Source organism: Mirounga leonina, unplaced genomic scaffold (assembly GCF_011800145.1).
Source record: "Mirounga leonina isolate KUSES-001 unplaced genomic scaffold, KU_Mleo_1.0 Mir_82, whole genome shotgun sequence".
Lineage (NCBI taxonomy): Eukaryota > Metazoa > Chordata > Mammalia > Carnivora > Phocidae > Mirounga > Mirounga leonina.
The window spans coordinates 57,044,434-57,066,405 of NW_023270825.1; the positions used below are offsets into that span (position 1 = coordinate 57,044,434).

At 38.3% G+C, this 21,972-nt stretch overlaps 1 protein-coding gene and 1 long non-coding RNA gene across 3 annotated transcripts in view; both read right to left on the bottom strand.

The window, feature by feature from the left end:
* MIA2 (MIA SH3 domain ER export factor 2) overlaps positions 1 to 6,674 on the bottom strand; it is a 96,582-nt gene extending 89,908 nt beyond the window's left edge. For both annotated transcript variants that reach the window (XM_034992894.1, XM_034992893.1), the window contains exons 1-3: positions 6,172 to 6,674; positions 3,443 to 3,576; positions 701 to 787 (exon numbers count right to left, since the gene is read on the bottom strand). In XM_034992894.1, coding sequence (XP_034848785.1) covers positions 701 to 787; positions 3,443 to 3,576; positions 6,172 to 6,286 — 336 coding nt within the window. In that variant the 5' untranslated portion in view covers positions 6,287 to 6,674. The remainder of the gene's footprint in view (positions 1 to 700; positions 788 to 3,442; positions 3,577 to 6,171) is intronic.
* Positions 6,675 to 9,986: 3,312 nt separating this feature from the next.
* LOC118002426 lies at positions 9,987 to 20,339 on the bottom strand. The gene is made up of 3 exons (XR_004677048.1): positions 20,132 to 20,339; positions 19,484 to 19,586; positions 9,987 to 10,017 (listed from the first exon to the last, which is right to left on the bottom strand). It is a non-coding gene; the product is annotated as an uncharacterized LOC118002426 (long non-coding RNA).
* Between the last annotated feature and the right edge of the window lie 1,633 nt (positions 20,340 to 21,972).

Here is a 21,972-nt window from a genome sequence, read left to right on the forward strand (position 1 = left end):
AATAGTTTTCTTGACTAGGCTAACTCACTTCACATTGACCTTATTTAAGGTAAGTTGCCTTTACCTGGAATCTGAATTAAATGGGCTAATCAAATTTACATATTGAAAAGTCACTTTCTGATTCCTTTTCTCATTATCAAGCCCAACATTATCAAACCCAACATTATCAAGTTCATTTAAAACTCAACAGAAAAAAGAAATTGTACAGTTATGAGACCTAGAGAGAGTGATGAGAAATAAATTTTGTCCCAATGGGATAATAACATTAGTAATAATATCTAATACTTATATAGCACTTACTAAGTGCTGTTCTATATACTTTACATATGTTCATCTTTCCCCAATAAGTTTAAAAAGTAGCACTATATTATAATCATCATCCTCATTTTACAGATTAGAAAATTAAGGCATACAAGGCCACAGTCAGGCTTTGAACTCAGTCCAGAATCCATGATGCTCTTAACCACTTCACTCTACTACCTGTCTGTAAATTTTTCAGAAAGCAGTATGCCTGTCATCAATTCTGTCTTACCTAATTTTATTCACATACTCAAACTATTCCTAGAGTGAGTTCTCAGACCAACTATTTTATGTATTCACTATACAAGATACTTAACCAATGGACACTTATACTACAGAAAACTGCTTTAGCCAAGAAATTTTAAATTCAATTAACAACAGAAATGTTATTAATACTCACTTTAGTTGATATCTGAACTTCCTCAGATATGAACACCTCTTCAATCTGGACTGCATCTCTGGGAAAATATCCAAAGTCCTTTCCTTTCTGCCAAAATGAAGAATAAAGATTAGCAAGGAAGAGTGATCAAAGCTATAATAACCATTGAGCCTAATTTTGCCCCCATGTCCTTGGCTTTCATCTATCCCAAATCACAAACATTAATTGGCTTTCACTTGCCATCTAAAAGAAAGTGAGTGAAATCATATTCCTTTTTTTTAAGATCTTATTTTTAAGTAATCTCTACACCCAGTGTGGGGCTCAAACTTAGAACCCCCAAGATCAAGAGTCACACATTCTACCAACTAAGCCGGCAAGATACCCCTATTATTCAAAAGAATAGTATTAATTTGAGGGAACAAAAAGCCAAGTTGTAAAAGGCCACTTTTTCAATCTTCTGAGGGAAAACCACCCCACACACCGATTTTCTTCCTTTTTATGTTTGTCAATGACCTTCCTTACCGAGATGGACCCCAGACTTATACTGTCAACCTGGAATATCAAAAGGCAAAGGAATGGTGACAGTAGCCATCTAGACGGAGCTGTGACATGTTCAACATTTTCAGGATGTCAAAATCAAGTAAGAGGTTTAAACTCTGAAGGGCAAGATGGATTCATCAGAACAGCAAAGATCTATGAGTCCTCCTGGGAGCATTTGGTTCCCTTCAACTTTTCTGGGGCTACCTTGGTAATAGGGATCTTCTTAATCCAGTTTAAGTACATAGAAGATGTCCTCCAAGAGTGAAGCTTTCACCACTCTCAGCCCATTTCCTATCCCTGGCAAAGTTTAAAGACCGTCTTTTGGTCCTTTGATCTAGCACCATTACACCTCAACTGTGATTCTTCCAGCTCTGTAGTTGCTGCAGCTACTTGGAAATTGATAGTCTGTGAGTGAACTCTGCAGTCTGCAGTATGGTTTCTTAAACAGCTGCCTGCCTGGATTAAAACACCTAATGCAAGGAACTCACTATGCTTGAAACTTCACCCTGCCTTCACACAGTACACGCTGCTTTTGCGTGGAACTATCATTTTCACACATAGAAAACAAGAAAGAATGCTTTCCTTTCCTCTTACGATCCCTACCGTGTCACTTTTCTTACAGCTGCATTGGTTGCCTCTAATTTGTTCAAAGACATCCACTGGCATGTGTAAGAGACCATAAGCAGTAAGGAATCTTGGGAACTGCAAAAGCCAAATAATTCTGGCCACTGACAGTCAGGGGTTCAGTCATACAGCCCCTAATGCTAAAAAGCAGGATCCAAACAGAACCTGTTCCTTTGAATAGTGATCACAGGGATTACACAACAGAAAAATCTGTTGCATGTTCAATATGGAAATGATGTATGCATCAGGTTGGTCACGCTTGTTCAGCTTGGAAGTAAAATTGCTTACAGCATCTTTTCATTATAAAGCATAACGATACCATCAAAGATACAAATGTGTTTCCAGTTGAAAACATTAATCATTAATTTTCCTGTTATATATTTAGAGAGATTACTCAGGCTTCTAGGAATTTCAGTGTAATAGGACTCTGGGCCAAATAAAAGGCTCTCCCAATTGTTGTCATTGTTGTTTTTCATGAAAAATTCATATACCTTGATTCTCTAGGCTACTCATCTCTCTGGATCTCTTCAATAAGAACTCCATCCTTGGGGCGCCTGGTGGCTCAGTCGGTTAAGCATCTGCCTTTGGCTCAGGTCATGATCTCGGGGTCCTGGGATCGAACCCCACATCAGGCTCCCTGCTCCGCAGAGAGTCTGTTTCTCTCTCTCCCTCTGCACTCTCCCCCAACCCCACCTGTGCTCTCTCTCTCTCTTTCAAATAAATAAAATCTTAAAAAAACCTAGCCATCCTTTATTTGCTCAGAAAGACATGTCTTTTAATCTGATTAACTAAAACTTCCCAGTCTCTCTTAAACTAAGCCATTGACAGCACCATGGGATCACTGGTGTTGCCTAGACATCCCATAATCTCCACCTCTAAATTTTATTCTCCAAGTAAATATAAAACTTAACTTCAAAAACTATGCATGCTATGTAAAAATAATTTCAAGGCACTCTTAGTTCTCTATCCCAACCAGAATGTCTTCCGAAAATATTACTTTTATAGAAATTCTGGAACCGGGGTGCCTGGGTGGCTCAGTCGTTAAGCATCTGCCTTTGGCTCATGTCATGATCCCAGGGTCCTGGGATCAAGCCCCGCATCGGGCTCCCTGCTCAGCGGGAGGCCTGCTTCTCCCTCTCCCATTCCCCCTGCTTGTGTTCCCTGAACCAAGACTGAACATGACCATTTTTTATTTGTTTAAATATGTTAAGGGTGGGGTGCATGGGTGGCTCAGTTGGTTAAGCATCTGACTCTTGATTTTGGCCCAGGTCCTGATCTCAGGGTCATGAGGTCAAACCCCATGTGGGGCTCCACACTCACCGGGGAATCTACTTGAGGTTCTTTCCCTCTGCCCCTCCCCCAACTCATGCACATGCTCTCTCTATCTCTCTCATTCTCTCGAACAAATAAATATTTTTTTTAAAAATATGTTAAGGGTTTTAAATATATATATTACATATATACTATATATGTAAAGTGCTTTAAAATTATTAAAGTTCCTTTAGAAATGAAAACCAGGTATTCTGTACAAGCTAGTCATTTATTCTACATTCAGTTTTTTTTTTTTTTTACATTCAGTTTTTAAAACTAGATACTTACACTTCCTGCCCACAAATCTTCCCTTTCTCCTGCAAGTTTAACATAAACAGATATCTCTTCTCCCTTAGTGAAGTTCAGGTATCGGCAGTCAGGTCCTTTGTAATCTCTCACAGCTAAGACTCTGCTTATTAAAGCTATGTAAACGTGAGAAAAACACACAATTTAAATTAAAATGTTATTTCTCCCCCTCCCATCTTGCCCTCCTCCAGTCTACCCTATGTATTTCCAAATGCTAATTTCTTCATATTATTTATCACCTCAAAAACCTACATAGACTTCCCACTGCACACAGAATCAATTCTAAGTTCTTTGGCTTGGTATCCAAGGCTATTCATAACCTGATCCTCTTCCTTATTTAAAATGATTTCCTCTTATTCCTTTACAGTCAAGTTCATCTATCCATTGTCCCTGGAATATGTCATTATCATTCTTGTCAGGAAGGAAAGGTGAAGATAATTTGTTTTCTTCCTAGCACCTACTACAGTAGTCCCCCTTATCTGTGGGGGATATGATCCAAGACCCCTAGTGGGTGTCTGAAACCACAGAGAGTACTGAACCCTATATACACTATGTTTTTTGCCTATGTATACATACATATAATAAAGTTTAATTTATAAATTAGGCACAGTAAGAGTCAACAACAATAATAGTAAAATTGAACAATTATAACAATGTATTGTAATAAAAGTTATGTGACCAATCTCTCTTTCTCAAAATATCTTATTCTTCTTACAATGACGTAAGATGATAAAATGCCTCCCTAATGAGCTGAAGTGAGGTACACAAGGTAAGCACTGTGACATAGAGTTGGGCTACTATTGACCTTCTGACTGCATGTCAGAAGAGGGATCATCTGCTTTTGGACCATGGTTGACCCCAGGTAACTAGAACCATGGAAAGTGACCCATGGGTAATGGGGACTTCTGTATATTCCAGGCATTATGATAACTCTTTCATATCTTTATTTTATTAAATCCCCAAACAGACCTATAAGGTCAAAAATCTTATAACAGTCTAACAAATGAGCCTTTAACTAAGTCTTAGAGAGTTGGTCACACACCTGATAAATGGTGGAGCCAGATTTTCACTGAGATTATTTTTACTGCAATATCTGCCTTCCATATTCTGAGATTTTTCTTTCTGTTCTTTCCTAAGCCTAGAAACCCTTCAGTCTCTCTTTGTGATGAGCTCATATCCTACTTCTTCTGTGAGACATCCCAAATTGGTCCAGCCTATTCTGCCCCTTTTCTGAACTTCAATATTATCTATTATCCTTATGTTGTATTGCTATTTACTTTTTCATGTTGACCTAATTCCTGGAGGTCAAGAAACTTAACTGACATTTCATTTTGTTCCTCTTAAATCACACTCCTACCCCTCCAGACTCAGCACATAATAGGCCCTCAATAACTATGATCAGAACTAGATACACTAAATTTAACCCTTCAATACATAAAGTAATATACATACCATATTACCTATTATAATTATACTAACATGTAAAACATTTTGATTAAGTCATATGATTAAAGTTAAAATAACATTATAAATTACTATAAATTTGAAAGTTCCCTTTCCATGTTTCATGTCTGGCCCTAAGGAAACTAAAATGAAGTTGTAAAGAGGGAAAGAAAAATTATTACTATTATAAAACATCATCTAGTAAATCTCTATATATCAAATTACATATCCAAATGATTAAGGAAAATGTTTACTCAAAAAAATTTACTTATAAATTATTACTTTCCCACTAATAATATTTTGCATTTTTAATTTACATGTTGCAAATCAGAAATAATTCTCACATACTGAAGAGACAGAACATATCTGAAACAGATGTAATATATTGTGATACTATTCATCTTGCACCATAATGCTAATAACAGAAAATACTTCTTAAGCAATAAAATGAAAATTAGTTTTTCTTTGTAGAAGATAGGAGAAAGTTAATATTCAAGTATATAAATAAAATTATGTACTCTTAACACTGATTTCATTATTTTTACATGATAAATGAACATGGAAATGATTAATGTTTGATAAAGCTTAAACGATAAATCATGGTGATAAGAAATAAACGCATTTTTAGAAAACTTGTGAGAATCAGAAAGTTCTGATTGAGAAATAGAAACTAAAAAATAGGGGTGCCTGAGTGGCTCAGTCGTTAAGTGTCTGCCTTCGGATCAGGTCACGATCCCAGTGTCCTGGGATTGAGTCCCGCATCGGGCTCCCTGCCCTGCTGGAAGCCTGCTTCTCTCTCTCCCACTCCCCCTGCTTGTGTTCCTGCTCTCGCTGTGTCTCTCTCTCTGTCAAATAAATAAATAAAACCTTAAAAAAAAAAAAAAGAAACTAAAAAATGTAAGAGCTTCATAAATAAAGAACTATCAAATGGCTTGAAATCTTTTTAATACAAATCAATACAAATCAATTTAGCTACCTTAAAAAACAGTAAAAGTGCTGATTTGTTTTTGAGGCCTGGATTAATACCTTCATCATTTCTGATATATTTATATATCAGGCTGATCTTTGCCCCTTGATACACTTATATTAAAAATTATTACAATATGCTTTGCTTCTAGCACTTTCTTTTTATAGGTAAGTGTATTTTATAATGGCAAATATTTCTCAATGACATCACTGCTCACTTCTATCCTACATGTACAAATAACATGTCATTTCAGAACCTTAGTTTAAGAGGAAAAGAAGGAAAAAAAGAAAAACAAACTTACTTTCACACTCCAAGTCACCACATTTTTTAAAATCTGCCAGCAGTTTTGTGCCCTCCAGACACTTTATCAGAGAAATTACCAAAAGGAAGATTCTGTGAACTCCAAGCTCCGCCATGCTAAAACAAGCAGGAATCCCAAACAAGGTTTAAGCCAATTGTTTAGGCCGTATATATGTCAGCCAAAACAAGAGATATCCCACTCTCTCCACTAAATTTAAGAGAAAAGGTTTGTTTTTCTGAATCCCTTGACAATTACATTTTTCAACTGGTGTTTAGGCTTAACTTGAGGGACAAGTGCTCTCTGTTTGCAATCTGCAGTGTCAGGTATCCAGATAATACATAAGGGTTTAATAATTAACAGAGATTTTTAGTTGGACTCATGGCTTATAAAGTTGACCCATGTAAAACAGTCTCACTTAAAGGTACCTTGCACTCAACAGAACAGTTCTTAAACAGGCCTCTACAAAAAGGTAGCTCAACTTTATGTTAAAGTCTTTAAATCAGTCAATAAATACAGGGTATTTGCTGCATGCAAATAACAGTATCAATGGAGAAAGTATATAGTTATATGTAGAAGCAGTAGTAACTTATATTAAAACCATGGCTTTGAAATATGATGAAAGTTATTTTTAAAAAATCCCACTTTCATATTTCAAAAACCTTCAGTGTTACTATGAAACTGAAACTTGTATTTAGTTAAGAATAATAGTTCAAAGTGGTAAGTACTTCTTATGTTCCAGGTATTGTCTTAAACAATTATGTGATTTAACTCTCACATCAACTGTCTAAGGTAGTTAATATTTTGCTTATGAGGAAACTGAGGTACTATTAAGCTAGCTAGATATTACCTAATGTTATTGCTGCTTAAAGGGGATCAAAGCCCTATATTGGGACTTTCTATGTAAAACACTAGATCTCGGTAGATTTGGGGAAACCAGAGTTGTCTTATTTCAACCTTGAGAAAGTATCTTTCTAACTCCTTCTTTGCTGTACCCCTTCCCTATATTTGGGCATGCCACCGAGTGCATGGCTTCCAGAATACAGCAGTTGTATGACACCACACTCCCCTCTAGTTGTCTGACATAACAAAGCAAATATCCAGCACCTGAGCAAGCTAAAGTGAAGGACTTTTGCTTTCAGGATCCTAAAAACAACAACAACAACAACAAAAAGAAAACAGTGTGTTTGTTTTCCAAAAACAATAGTAAGAAGCCCCCTCTCAGATCAAAGATTTTTACATCTTTAGAAAGAATCTGATAGAACATGAATTTGAGGATCATTTGGCTGGCAATCAGATCACTGTACAGTTGTTCACATGCACACTCAAAAAGCTTTAGATTAGTTTCTTGGGGCGCCTGGGTGGCTCAGTCGGTTAAGCGTCTGCCTTCGGCTTGGGTCATGGCCCCAGGGTCCTGGGATCGAGCCCCACATGGGGCTCCCTGCTCAGCTGGGAGCCTGCTTCTCCCTCTCCTTCTGCCTCTCCGCAATGCTTGTGCTCTCTCTCTCTCTCAAATAAATAAATAAAATCGTAAAAAAAAAAAAAAAAAGATTAGTTTCTTGAACACTTTTACAAGTCTATAAGCTATGTTGTCAAAGACATTTAAAGGATTAACTCTTCAGCTTCAAAATTTGGTGCACAATTATTTGCATAATCTATAATATCAAATCAAGAATATTTAATAATTAATGTTCTTTTTCCTTTTTTGTATTCAATATTAAAGACATTACAGTTAAATTCTGAACTAATTATTTGAATTTTGGTTTTTTTTTTTAAAGATTTTATTTATTTATTTGAGAGAGAGAGAGAGCATGAGAGAGGGGAGGTCAGAGGGAGAAGCAGACTCCCCGCCGAGCAGGGAGCCCGACGCGGGACTCGATCCCGGGACTCCAGGATCATGACCTGAGCCGAAGGCAGTCGCCCAACCAACTGAGCCACCCAGGTGCCCAAATTTTGTTTTTTTTTTAAGATTTCTTTTTTTAAGCCATCTCTACACCCAACGTGGGACTCAAACTCACAACCCCAACATCAAGACTCGCATGCTCTACCAACTGAGCCAGCCAGGTGCCCCAATTTTGTTTTAAGTTAAGAACACAGCTAAATTTAAATTTGTCTATTGATTGGACTTAAGGAAATTTGAGTCAAGAAAAATAGGAGAGGGCCCTTGGGTGGCTCAGTCGGTTAAACGTCTGTCTGCCTTCGACCCAGGTCATGGTCCTGGGGTCCTGGAATCAAGTCCTGCATCAGACTCCCTGCTCAGTGGGGAAGTCTGCTTCTCCCTCTGCGTCACCCCCCCACTTGTGTGATCGCTCTCTTTCTCCCTCTCTCTCACAAAAATAAATAAATAAAACCTAAATTAAAGAAAAAAAAGAAAAACAGGAGAAAAATTTTTGCCTAAGATACCAGCCTGGAGATTTTCTTCTACTAGAAATGTTCCCACTTTCTTGTTACTTAATGCACTCAGATTATTTCACTTTATTTTCAGATCATCACTTAAATATAATTTAACAAGATATCTGAAATGTGATAGTATAATGTTAACCTTCTCTAATAGACCCAGGTGAAGAGGTGGTATGTGAAAGGGGTAAGAGCATTTGGTTTAAAGAAATCAAAGCATCAGTTTCACTATAAAGACAGCCCTATTAAGCTAATTAGATATTATCTAATTGCTGATGCATTTTGCAGGTCAACTGTTGTGTCAATATTAAAATATACTGCTGCTGAGGAAGATTTAATGGTAACAGTCAGGAATACTGATTTGGAAGAACTATGGCATTCTTCAGAAACTGTATATACAAGAAGTAAGAGTACTTCCTGCATAAAGCTAAAGAATGAATCATCAAAACCACACATGTTCAGTATCTTAGAGATAATGTCACAGAGCAACCCTTTCCATGACAATATGAAGACATAATCATCAATGCTATACTTCTACTGCTTGATGGTATTATTTCTGATACTATATAGTACTATCTTGTCTCTTAGTACATCAGATTTCCTAAAGTAGGAACATATTTCTTTCACCTAGCTACCTGTCACTCTGGAAATTTATTAGATAGAGAAATTTGATCAGAAGTACATGGGAGAAGCTGAACTAATTAAGCTGGGGTGGTTTTTACTAGGGAAGGGAACTAGAACAAAGCCTTTGAAAACAGTTCCCATGGTAGACAGTGAGAGATAAGGCCCAAGAACGATTAAGATTCAAACTGGTGTGGAAGACATAGAGATGGCCCCCCATATTCCCTCTTTAAGGTAAGACCTTCTGTTCAGCTGCAGGGAGTACAGGTGGCAGGTTAGCCTCTGGCAGACACCCCTCCCTGTGTGATCTAGTGGATCAATGACAAGGGAGTACAAAGGTGGGGTCATTTGAACCTTCTGTGGAACACTGACAGGCATTCCTCACTCCAGAGCTCCCTATTGGGTTTACTGAAGCTTTGTAGATCCTGCACTGTGGTTTGACTTTGCCCTTTGCCTAATCCTGCTTTCTCCCTCTTCCTTTCACAAGTGGTGATCCCTTGAACCCCAAAATCTTCTCATCATCTACTTCTGGAGGACCCAACCTCAGACACTAGTGATCCAAAGACACTAAACAGGGAGATGGCAGAACACACACATTGTTTTGTGTGTGTCACTCCATGGCTCCTTTTACCTTTGTTGCTTTTGTGCTGCTGAAGGCCATGTTTTAGGGGCGCCTGGGTGGCTCAGTCGTTGGGTGTCTGCCTTCGGCTCGGGTCATGATCCCAGGGTCCTGGGATCGAGCCCCGCATCGGGCTCCCTGCTCCGCGGGAAGCCTGCTTCTGCCTCTCACACTCCCCCTTGCTTGTGTTCCCTCTCTCGCTGTCTCTCTCTCTCTGTCAAATAAATAAATAAAATCTTTAAAAAAAAAATCTGAAGGCATGTTTTAATTCTGTCCGCTTTTTCTTATTCTGTCTGTATTAGAGTTCTAACAGGAAACAGATGAGTGTTCCATTTTGAGGGATGACACTACTCTGTGATTGAGGAAATTTTCAGGAGGGACTATTTGCAACAGTGTAGAGAGGGTTCAGGGAAACCAACAAGGGATGTAATGTCCCCAGGCATGAAGGTACAATGAGCACTACCTGGAGAGAACTATAGAAGAGGTCTGCCCAACAGGAACTCAGTCAGGAAAACCTCACTCTTCTACTTTCTGAACTCCCAGCAGTAACTTCTATTGACCAAACCCAGCCAGATGCCAGAGAATAAGGGAACCCCTTTGGAGCAGGGGACTGAGGAGTGGATTGGTAGAAGCAAAAAGAGAATATCCCATACATGCTCATTATTCCTTTACTATGTGTTTTTGAATAATAGTACACAACATCCTTGACATCCAAGATGATACATGTGAGATATTTGCTGAGCAGGGGATTGAATTGATTAGTCTCATCTATGCAGAGGAAAGGAATTTAATGTTTGTTGAGCACCAATTTTGTACCAGTGAGCTTAATATTTTACATACAAATCTCATCCTTCAGGGTAGATAGGTATTATTTATTGAATGCCCAGAATGTGTCAGACACTCTTCTAGAGATTGGAGATATAGGAGTGAACAGGACAAAGTCCTTGCTCTCATGAACCTTGCATGCTAATGAAGGCAGACAGACAAGAACAAGCAAACAAATAAATGAACAAGATAATTGCAGGTAGTGATAAGTTATTACGGAGAAAAGTGTCTACTTAGATAAAGTTGTCAGGGAGTCATCTCTGGTGAGTGACATTTGACTTAAGATAGGGGAATAGGAAAGCAGAACATTCTGTGCAGAGGGAAGAATTAAGAAGGAGGTCATACTTCATTGTCTGAAGCTTGATTACCAAAGACTTAAAGAAAAAAAATGAAGGAGGCATAGCAGATGCATTCCAGTATGTAAGAGACAAGGCTTTAAGGTGGAAAGTAAGTTGGCATATACAATCAAGAAACAAAAAGGCAGGTGGAGAGTGGTAGGAGATGAGGTAGGAGACAGAGGTCCAACCATGCAGGGACTTTGGGCTGTGGCAATAAGTGTAAGTTTTATCCTAAGTGCAGTGGGAAGCCATAGGAGGTTTTAAGGAAGAGAATAACATTATTTGTGTTTTTATCATATAACTTCACTTTTTTTTTTGCTTTGCTAACTTCTACTTATTCTTCTAGTATCTTAGGTTAAATCACTTGATAAATAGATGACTCAATAACTTTTCTGAATGAACGAAAAATACATGAATGAATGAATAAATGAATTGATTTACTTTCTTTTTTTTTTTTTTTAAAGATTTTATTTATTCATTTGAGACACAGAGATACAGAGAGAGAGAGAGAGCATGAGCAGGGAGAAAGGCAGAGGGAGAGGGAGAAGCAGGCTCCCCGCTGAGCAGGGAGCCCGATGCGGGGCTCGATGCGGGGCTCGATGCAGAGCTCGATCCCAGGACGCTGGGATCATGACCTGAGCTGAAGGCAGACGCTTAACCATCTGAGCCACCCAGGCGCCCCGAACTGATTTACTTTAAGATTCTTTATGCCCCGTGACTAAATGAAATTTTATCTTCAGCTGTGCTGCTCAATTGCTCTCTTTCTCTCATTTCAAAAAGAAAGTCAGGTAATCCTTTTGATTAAATTTTCTTTTAAAAAATTTGACAAAAGGAATTGGATCTCATATATATCTTGATCTTTGCATTGGTATTAGTAGCAGCAGTGTTAACCTCCAGCAAGCAAAGTTTTGGAAAACCTTTGGATTCCCAAACACTGTAGGTAATGCTTTGAGAGGTTGCTATATGAATAAGTTAATGAGCAATAATAGTACAGATGTATTTAGTATTCCAATTAATTCCTAGTCATCAATAGCTTAATGTCTTTTAAGAACCAATATGGGTTAATTTTATGTACTCTTACGCCATCCCTTCCAAAATCATCCTCCTTCACTGTCTGCCACCATCCTGTCCCCATTTATATACCTTTCCTTCCTACTTCGTTTGGTGTCCATGTCCCTAAGTACCTCATACTCTCAAGCTTCTTTAAGAAAAAAATTAACTCACAAAAATATCAGTAACTTAATTTTTTTTTAAGATTTTATTTATTTATTCATGAGAGAGAGAGAGAGAGGCAGAGTGAGAAGCAGACTTCCCGCAGAGCAGGGAGCCCGATGCGGGACTCGATCCCAGGACTCCGGGATCATGACCTGAGCTGAAGGCAGATGCTCAACCATCTGAGCCACCCAGGCACCCCAGTAACTTAATTTTTATACCTCCCCCAAATAAGTAAATTTTTAAAAGAGTATATAGAATAAAATTTCTGCATAGAAATGAATAGATATGTTATTTTTGCTTATTTATCTACTTCTTTCAAAGATGTATAGAATAATGGATCTACTACTATCATTCTCGTTTTGTTTCATTCTCTCCTCTTTCTTCCAGATTCCCTGGGACATAGGAAAAAATGCCCTCTGTCAATGGACTCATGCTAGGATATGGCAAAATACTTAGCGCCTTGGAGCTTCAAAGTCTTTGCTCATAGAACAAGAAACTTGTGCTAAAGGACCTCTACAAGTCCTTCCAGCTCAGCTATCACATGATTCTCTGAAATATCACTGACTACTGCAATCAGAACATCAAATTGGACTTGGTGAAACTTCTGTTAATGTGGTCTCATTAAAACCACAGATTAAAAACAAATAAATAAAGGAGATATATGGATGCATCCCACTATCTTGGATAGAAGGGATTGGGATGTGAAAATACCATTAAATAGTAACATACAATAAAATGTGCATTCATTCTTTTCTTTAACAATAGCTTTTGAGTGTTTGCTATGTACCAGATACTATGTGAGGCATGTGGAACACATGGGGGAATAAAGCAGACAGAGAACATCCTTGCCCCCATGGAGGTTATAATCTACAGGAGAAGACAAACAAGACAACTCATTTCTAGAATATAAAGGAGATATTCAGGATTTGTGATTAGGTATTGGTGATTAATTTTTTGTGAAGCAAGGGAGAAGAAAATGTCAAGGATGATTCTGTTTCCTAGTTGGACAACTGAGAGAGAATGTGGTCGCTCCATTTACTGACACAGGAGCACAGGAGAGGAGCAGGTTTGGAAGAGAGGTGGAGGAAGATCATGAGTTTGGTTTAGGACATGTGAAGTAAATGAAAGTAAAGCAATGCAACTTATTTTCAGAAAAAAATTAAAATTTGATGGTTTTGAGAAATTACTCACAAGCCTGTTTTCAAAAGGCTTACTTAGGGGCGCTTGGGTGGCTCAGTCAGTTAAATGTCTGCCTTCAGCTCAGGTCATGATCCCAGGGTCCTGGGATCAAGTCCCACATAGGGTTCCCTACTCTGCGGGGAGTCTGCTTTTCCGTCTCCCTCTGCCGTTCTGCCTGCTTGTGCTGTTCTCTCTCTCAAATAAATAAATAAAATCTTTAAAAAAAGGCTTACTTAGCCACCCCATCCCTCATGGAACACTTCATCAAAAATTAATGATGTAATGTATGGTGATTAACATAACATGATACTAAAAAAAAGGCTTACTTATTTTGAAACAATTTTAGATCTTCAGAAAAGTTGTAAATATAGAGTTCCTGTATACCCTTGACCCAGGCTCTCCCCATGTTAACACCTTATATAGCCTTATATAAGCACAGTACAATGATCAAACATAATAAATTAACATTACTACAATACATTAATAAATTACAGACTTTATTATGATTTCCCTAGTTCTCCAACTAATGTCCTTTTTCTGTTCCTAGATCAAATCCAGGATACTACATTGTATTTAGTTGTCATTTCCCCTCAATCTTCTAGGACAATCTTCTGTGACAGTCTCTTATTCTTTCCTTGCTTTTCATATATTGACACTTTTTAATGTCCCTCAATTTGGATTTATCTGATGCTTCCTCATGATTAGACTGAAGCTATAGAGTTTATGGGAAGAATATCAGAGTGGTGTACCCTTCTCATCACAGCCTATCAGTGGGTGTACATGATATCAATATATCTAATTATTGGTACTATTAATCTTGATTACTTGGTTAAGGTTCGCCAGGTGTCTCCAATGTAAAGTAACTGTTTTTCCTCTTTCGTATTCTGTTCATTTGACGGGAGTTACTAAGTACAGCCCACTTTCAAGAAAGGGGAATCTAATTCCATCTCCTGGAGGGAGGACTATCAAAGAACTCAACAGTAAGTTGTCCAACAGTAAGAAAACTGGCTCATTATCTATATTTACTTATTTGTTCAACCCTAGCATACATGTAAAATAGTTTCAAAATTGATAACACAGACCCTGTGATAAACAAATTTACCAATCAGACTTAAATGTTTATGAATAACACTTTTTGTCTTTAGCCTTACAGTAGCTAATCAAAACACTTTTTTACAAAGCTATTTAGGTCAGCTCCTTTCCTCCCCATCCCCTTCAGTGTGGTTATGTCATTCATTTGTAATACAGCTAGATTTATTTGCCATAGCCTACATTCCATCTTGGGTTCCCTTGCCATTCAAGTTGATTTTTTTTTTAAGGATTTTATTTATTTGTGAGAAAGAATGGGAGAACGGGGCGGGGGGGGGGGGAGAGGGAGAAGCAGACTTCCCACTGAGTGGGGAGCCCGATGTGGGACTTGATCCCAGGTCCCTGGGATCATGACCTGAGCCGAAGACAGACACTTAACCGGCTGAGCTACCCAGGTGCCCTCAAGTTGATTTTTAAAAATTTGCATACAGTAAAATTATCTCTTTGTAGCATAGAGTTCTATGGGTTTTGACAAATGTATAATCATGTATCCATTACCATTCTACCATACAGAACAGTTCAAAGTCATTTTAAAGTTAACATTTAAGCCAAAAGCTTATTTTATCTGAATTATGTGGAGAACTCTTAATTTTGCCAATTCTCTTCATGAGGTTTATTAATTCTTTAGCGGAATAGAAAGATACTTAATATATAAGATTATTGAAAGCAAAATAAATATATCTTTTCACTGTTGGAAGACAAAATTCCAATAAAGGTTACCTTTGAGCCTTTCTACCAGTTCAAAGTTGAAGGTGTTTAAACAAATAAATGGATCTTTTGTGACTTTTTTCATTAGATAAATCACAAGGATTAGATAAATCACACAAATATGACAGTGAGTGTGCAAAAAGAAATGCAAAATAAAAATCAATTACAACACTCATCAAATTTAATTAAAATACACTTGGAAACATAATAACTAGTTTTTAAAATGTTTCTCAAATAAATAATTTCCATGACCCATTCTTGTCCCAATACACTGCCAGGCAATTTTGTCTCTTTTTACATAACTCTCCTCCAAATAAGCTTTACTCCTAATGAAGTGGTGGCAGAAGGTGGCAGTGAGAAAGGAAGAGAGAAATAACTGGCAGGTTGGGAAGGGAAAAAAGCAGAGACCTCAGTCTCTGCAGGTTTAATAAGGGCTGAATGAGGTGAGGTAGGTGCTCTGGGCTGTGAATACTGGCCTCTCCTCCATAGGCAGCCTCACAGAGCAGAAAGGATTAGAGATGGAATGGATCCAGCAGGATCCATAGTTCAAGCAGACATGTTTTTTCTTCTCCTAAGCCTGTATCTACAGGATAACAATCAATGAGTCACCACACACAAGCCTACTATTTAGTTTAAAAAACAACAAAAGTATACAATCTGACTAACCTCAGGAAAATGCATATGGTACCATTTTAATTCAGCAAATTCTATTAACAATGCATTGTTAATGATGAAGACATTAAGAAACCATTTGAGAAGGTCTTTTCCAAGGCTTTGTCCATAAACCAGAATTAATCCACTAAATTCACTCTAATAATACTACTAAATATACCAGCCTTTTAGCCTCAGGAGTAAATATGACTTGAGCTCACCAAAGCTTCATAGAAGGCAATCATATAACAAAGGTCCCAGACATTTTGTATTATTATCACCTCAGGAGTTTATTTTACATTTCCTCAGGACACAGTATTTTTAAACACTCCCATTTATGATGTATGTAAGTATACATTTTTCATTACAATAAGATTTCACACAACAACCATCTTAAGTATATGTTTTCTCCACCAAAAAATATTTTGACATCAAATTAATAAGATTTTTATTGACTTACAAAGTTTTTGTGGGGCAAGGTTGCTAGTTGAGACCCCAGAAAATGTGGCATGATGTCATCCCAGCCAGTGAGTCTAAGCTGACAACTTACGATTTTTTTCCTGGGTCATGTGGGACTATGTTTTGTTTATTTCTTTGTCTCCCACAATGTGATGAAAAAGATGTTGGGAATTTATCTTCACAAGCCACATTATTTTGGAAGTTTCTGGAACTGTTTGAATATTGTTAGTATTATGGTTGGTTTAGGAATGACAAATTCCCTTTCTAGTTATAAATTTTTCTCAAAGACTTATTTATTTTAGAGAGAGTGAGAGAGAGTGCAGGGTGGGGGAAGGGCAGAGAGAGAGAAAGAGAAACCACGCAGACTGCTCGGAGATCATGACCTGAGCCAAAATCAAGAGTCCAACACTTGACCTAACCTACTGAGCCACTCAGGTGTCCCTCTAGTTATAAATTTTAAAGCATGTTAACCACGTCCTTGCTCACTTCAACACTGCCGATCTTGATATCACTTAAGGAAATTCCAAAAAAGTCTCCACTATTGTATTAACTTTACTGTTATCAGTAATTTTTTTTCTTTTCTTTTTTCTTTTTTTTTTCTTTTTTACAAAAGTTACCCTCTGGACTAAGCAGTATTCTCTAACTGAAGGGACATTGGATACCAACTTAGTTAACCTCATTAACGATGAAAATAAGTGAGTAATTGATATTTGGATTTGGAACATATTATGAGATTCCAGAAAATACCTGCCAATACTTTTCAAGTAGCATGTTTCTTGGGGCACCAGGGTGGCTCAGTCAGTTAAGCAGGGTCACAGGATCCAGACCTACCTCATACTGGGTGCTCAGCGGGGAGTCTGCTTGAAGATTCTCTCTCTCTGCCCCCCCCCATTCATGTGCGTGCTCTCTCGCTCTCTCTCTCAAAAATAAATCTTTTAAAAAAGTAGCATGTTTCTTAAACTTATATTAAAATGAATTTATATTTCTCAGCACATATGTAAACTGTGGCAAAAAGAACCATCTTGGAAGTAATCTTAGAGGCAAGAGAAATTTGGTTGGGAATTAAGTTTCCTGCAAATAACCACAGAAGTAAAAATTCACATTATAACCATTGTATACTATGACTAAGCCTGACTCTGTTATAACAAACTTTTTTTTTTAAGATTTTTATTTATTTATTTGAGAGAGACAGTGTGCACAGAGGGAGAAAGACAGGGAGAATTAGACACCCTGCTGAGCAGAGAGCATGACGAGGGGCTCAATCCCAGATCCCAGCCCCCAGGATCATTACCTGAGCTGAAGTTAGACACTTAACAGACAGCCACCCAGGCACCCTTGACTCTGTTATAACTTCTAATATTTTCAAGATATCATACCTATGCCATCTTAAATATCTCATTCCCAAAGCCCTCAGTGCAGACATTTTGCATCTCTCAGCATTAAAGTCCCTTGTGATTAGTCCTCTTGAACTTTAAAGCATGTGCATTATTAGAAACAACACTACAGGAGACAATGACGTTGTCACTAGTATAGCTATGAGGTGTATGATTCTGTGACTCAGCTGGACAGGACAAAGTACGGAGATATCCTTCTGAACTCTGGGGAAAGTAATCACTCTACAAATGTCTTCTGTTTATCATTCTTCATGGTCTTTTCTTCCTCCTCTTATCCGCACCCCATTTCCCCCTTCAAAAAAGTACAACTTTGGCTTTGTCAAGTGCTGCTATACTTGACATCAATCTAGGATTCTAAATCAAATGTCATTTCCCACCATAGTTGTGTGATAAAAATATAGAAAAGGGTTTTTGTGGGGCACTGGAGTGGCTCAGTCAGTTAAGCATCCGACTCTTGGTTTCAGCTCAGGTCAAGATCTCATGGGTCCTGGGATAGAGCCCCAGGTCTGGCCCCCAGCTCAGCGGGACTCCTCTTAAAGATTCTCTCCCTCTGCCCTTCCCCCCACTTGTGCATGCATGCTCTCTCTCAAATAAATAAATCTTTAAAAAAAAAGGGGGGGGTTCATGTGTTTGTTTAAAAGTAAAAGAATGGTCTCATTGGCTTGTTACAAGTATAAATACTATATAAACTTTAAAAGCTTCAGTAGTAATGTTGGTGTTGATCTATACTTAAAATTCCTATTCCCTTTTCCAAGAGCTGACAAGATAGTGGAAGTGGAGCAGAAGAAGCGCAAGTTCAGCTACTGCGGCGCAGACCTCGACCAGCTGCTGGACAGCCCAGGAGCCCTTAAGGCAGCGGTACAGCGCCCAGCAGCAGCGCAGGCTGAACCGCGGTTTGTGGAGGAAGCCACACTCACTGCTGGAGCGCCTCCAGAAGGCCAAGAAGGAAGCTCCCCCAATGGCATAGCGCGTGGTTAAGGAGCACCTGCGGGACATGATCATCATGCCTAAGAGGGGGGCAGCCTGGTGGGTGTCTACAAGGGCAAGACCTTCAACCAGATGGAAATCAAGCCCGAGATGATTGGACACACCTGGGCCAGTTCTTCACCACCTACAGGCTTGTGAAGCACTGCAGGCTGAGCATCCCCCGCCACCCACTCCGCTTCATTCTCATGTAGCCTGTTCAGCCAATAAAGGCACAGACTTCTCTTAAAAAAATAATGAAATAAAATAAAATTCTTATTGATTACAAAATAAATATGTAAAACAATAACATCAAATAAATCAAAAGGGTAGAGGTGCTTTGCCTTTATTCTTTGAGCTGCCAAAATATCTAGAAATACTTAAATAATGCGACTACCCAGAAGAATCTAGGAACAGAAGTACTTTTTATTTGGGGAAATACTAAAACCCTGAAATCATGAATAGAAACAAAAGAAGTGCCACCTGTACTGTCTTTGTTTGAAATTTATAAGTACCTATCTTCCAGTAGATCACTAAACTATAACTTCACAAAATTTATCATCCTCTTCTGATATGACTTTATGAATTGTCACATCAGCCTCCAAGGACACATGGAGCATTTCCACATTTTTGCATGAGTTATATTTCAAGAGCTGTTCTCCTGCTGGTTGATGGGCATATGTACTTTGCAAATTATGTGTAATTGGAAATCAACTTACCCATGTGATTTCCAATATTAACCCCTAAAAAGTCAGTATTAAATATAACTATATTAGTTAGGGTAAGCTAAGATATGCTGTGGTAACAAACCGCAAAAATCTTTGACTTAAAAAAGCAACGGCTTCTTTCTTACTCACAAAGTCAGTCATGCAACTTCACATGGTGGCTTTCTTCCAGGTGGCGCCTCAAGGATCCAGAATCCTTCCATTTCATCATTTTGCCATCTTGAAACTGTGGCCTCTGAGGTTAACATAGAAGGGATAGAGAATGTGTGAATAATAATGCGTGGGCTTTTATGGCCAGGCCTGGAAGTATATCTCCTTTGCCCACTACCACTGGAAAGTACCTAATCACATGGCTACACGCTAACTCCAAGGAAAGCTAAGATATATGCACCCAGGAGGAAGAAATACTTGATGTCTAGATAGTGTCTGGCTAGCTAGTTTCTACCACAAGAAACCCTGTAGTATGTGCAAACATTTATTGTTAGTCCTGAACTAGGCCTATACAAAGATGTGTAACGTTTATCTTTGCTTCTGTAATTTCAGCAATAACATGACTTGTTTAAACAAGCACTAAAATGTGATTTTGTTCAAATGGTAAGTACTGAACAACTGTATGAGGTCATGTTCCCTGACAATATATAGAATGTGACTGTTCTATCTTGACTGATGATGCTGAATCATACGCTCTAATTCAGCAGAGATGAGCCTGATATTGTTTTATGAAAGCTAAGGAGTTCAAGAGTTCTAACGACTAAATAGAAAGTCACCTCCCAGCCCCACCTTGAAAGTACTCCAAAGGAAGGCTTGAGGATAGTCCAAGACTTCTCAAAAATTAATTTTGCATGGGTCCAACATACAGAATGATCCAGACATAATGTTCTAAATCATCATTGTCCTATAGAAATAAACAGTGAGCCACATTTGTAATGTTCTAGTGGCAACATTAAAGATAAAAAGAAACAGGTGAGGGGCGTCTGAGTTGCTCAGTTGGTTAAGCCTCTGCCTTCGGCTTGGGTCATGATCTCGGACTCCTCTGCCTGCTGCTTGCCCTGCTTGTGTGCTCTCTCTCTCCCTCTGTCAAATAAATAAATAAGAATCTTTTAAATATATAAAAAATAAAAATAAGCTTTTATTTATTTATTTGACAGAGAGAGAAAGAAAGAGAGAGAGCACAAGCAGGGGGAACAGCAGAAGCAGGGGAACAGCAGAAGGAGAGGGAAAAGCAGGCTTCCCGCTGTGCAGGGAGCCCGATACAGGGCTCCATCCCAGGACCCTGGGATCATGACCTGAGCTGAAGGCAGACGCTTAACTGACTGAGCCACACACGTGCTCAGGTAAGCATCTTTTTTAAAGATTTTATTTTTAAGTATGTGGAGCTCAAACTCACAACCCCAAGACCAAGAGTCTCATGCTCTACCAGAGCCAGCCAGTCACCCCTCAAGGGAGCATTTTTTACTGTCCTGGCCTCCACTCTCATTTGACTATTTTTTTAATGTGTACTAATTTTTAATTTTAATTTTCAGTTGAAAATATGAGTCAGAAGTTAAAATTCAAGCCTGCAGAAACAAGAAAAATACCGAGGAAAACAACCTGAAATCGTAAAGAAATTTGTGATGGATATGGTGGTGTTCCCTTAAGCTCCCCAGCCCAGCAAGCAAAGGGATATCAACAGAGTGGTTAATCATCCTTAGGGTTTTCCACAGAAATAGAACCAATGGAATGTGTGTATATATATACACACTGTTCTTTGTTTTTTGACACACACACACACACAAAGAGATTATAAAGAATTGGATGAAAAGTCCCAAGATGGGCAGATGGCAAGCTGGAAATCCAAAAGAGCCAATGGTATAGTTCCAGTCCAAGTCTGTAGGTTTGAGATCCAGGAGACCCAATAGGGTAAGTTTCAGTCCCCAAACCAGCAAGCTCAGAACTAAGAGCCAATAATTCAGTTCAAGTCCAAAAGCTGAAAAAAAACTCTATGTCCCAGTTCAGAGCACTCAGGCAGGAGGCGCAGCCTTTATGTTCTATTCAGGCCATCAACTGATTGGATGAGGGCCACTCACATTAGGGAGGGCAATCTGTTCTACTCAGTCCACCAATTCAAATGTTAAATCTCATCCAAAAACACCCTCACAGACACACCCAGAATAATATCTGACCAAATATCTGGGCACTTGTGGTTCAGTCAAGTTGACACATAAAATTAACCATCACATAATCCAAAAAGCAGAGGATGAACTTGAGTGCTTATTTAATATTGAGATTTTTATTATTATAAAAATGAGAATCATTTCATTCATCACCCATCCTAGTGTTTTTTGTGGTCCAAAACCCCACAAAAAAACAAAAAACAAAACCTTTGATAAATGTAAGTAAAAAGCCTATAAAACCATCATTTGTACAGTGTCGCTTAAAAACAAATTTTTCAGAGAAAAAAAAAGCATATAAGTGAACTCCTGTAAAGCACACTTCTTTCTTGATAGACATCCAAATGAGTAAAGAGAGGAAAATGTCATTTATTTTGATATTTTTTAAAAGTCCATCTCATATTACAAGCTCCAAGGAACAGTAGATCCATAAAGGATGTTTTACATCAAAATTTTAAAAGGATGTCAGGA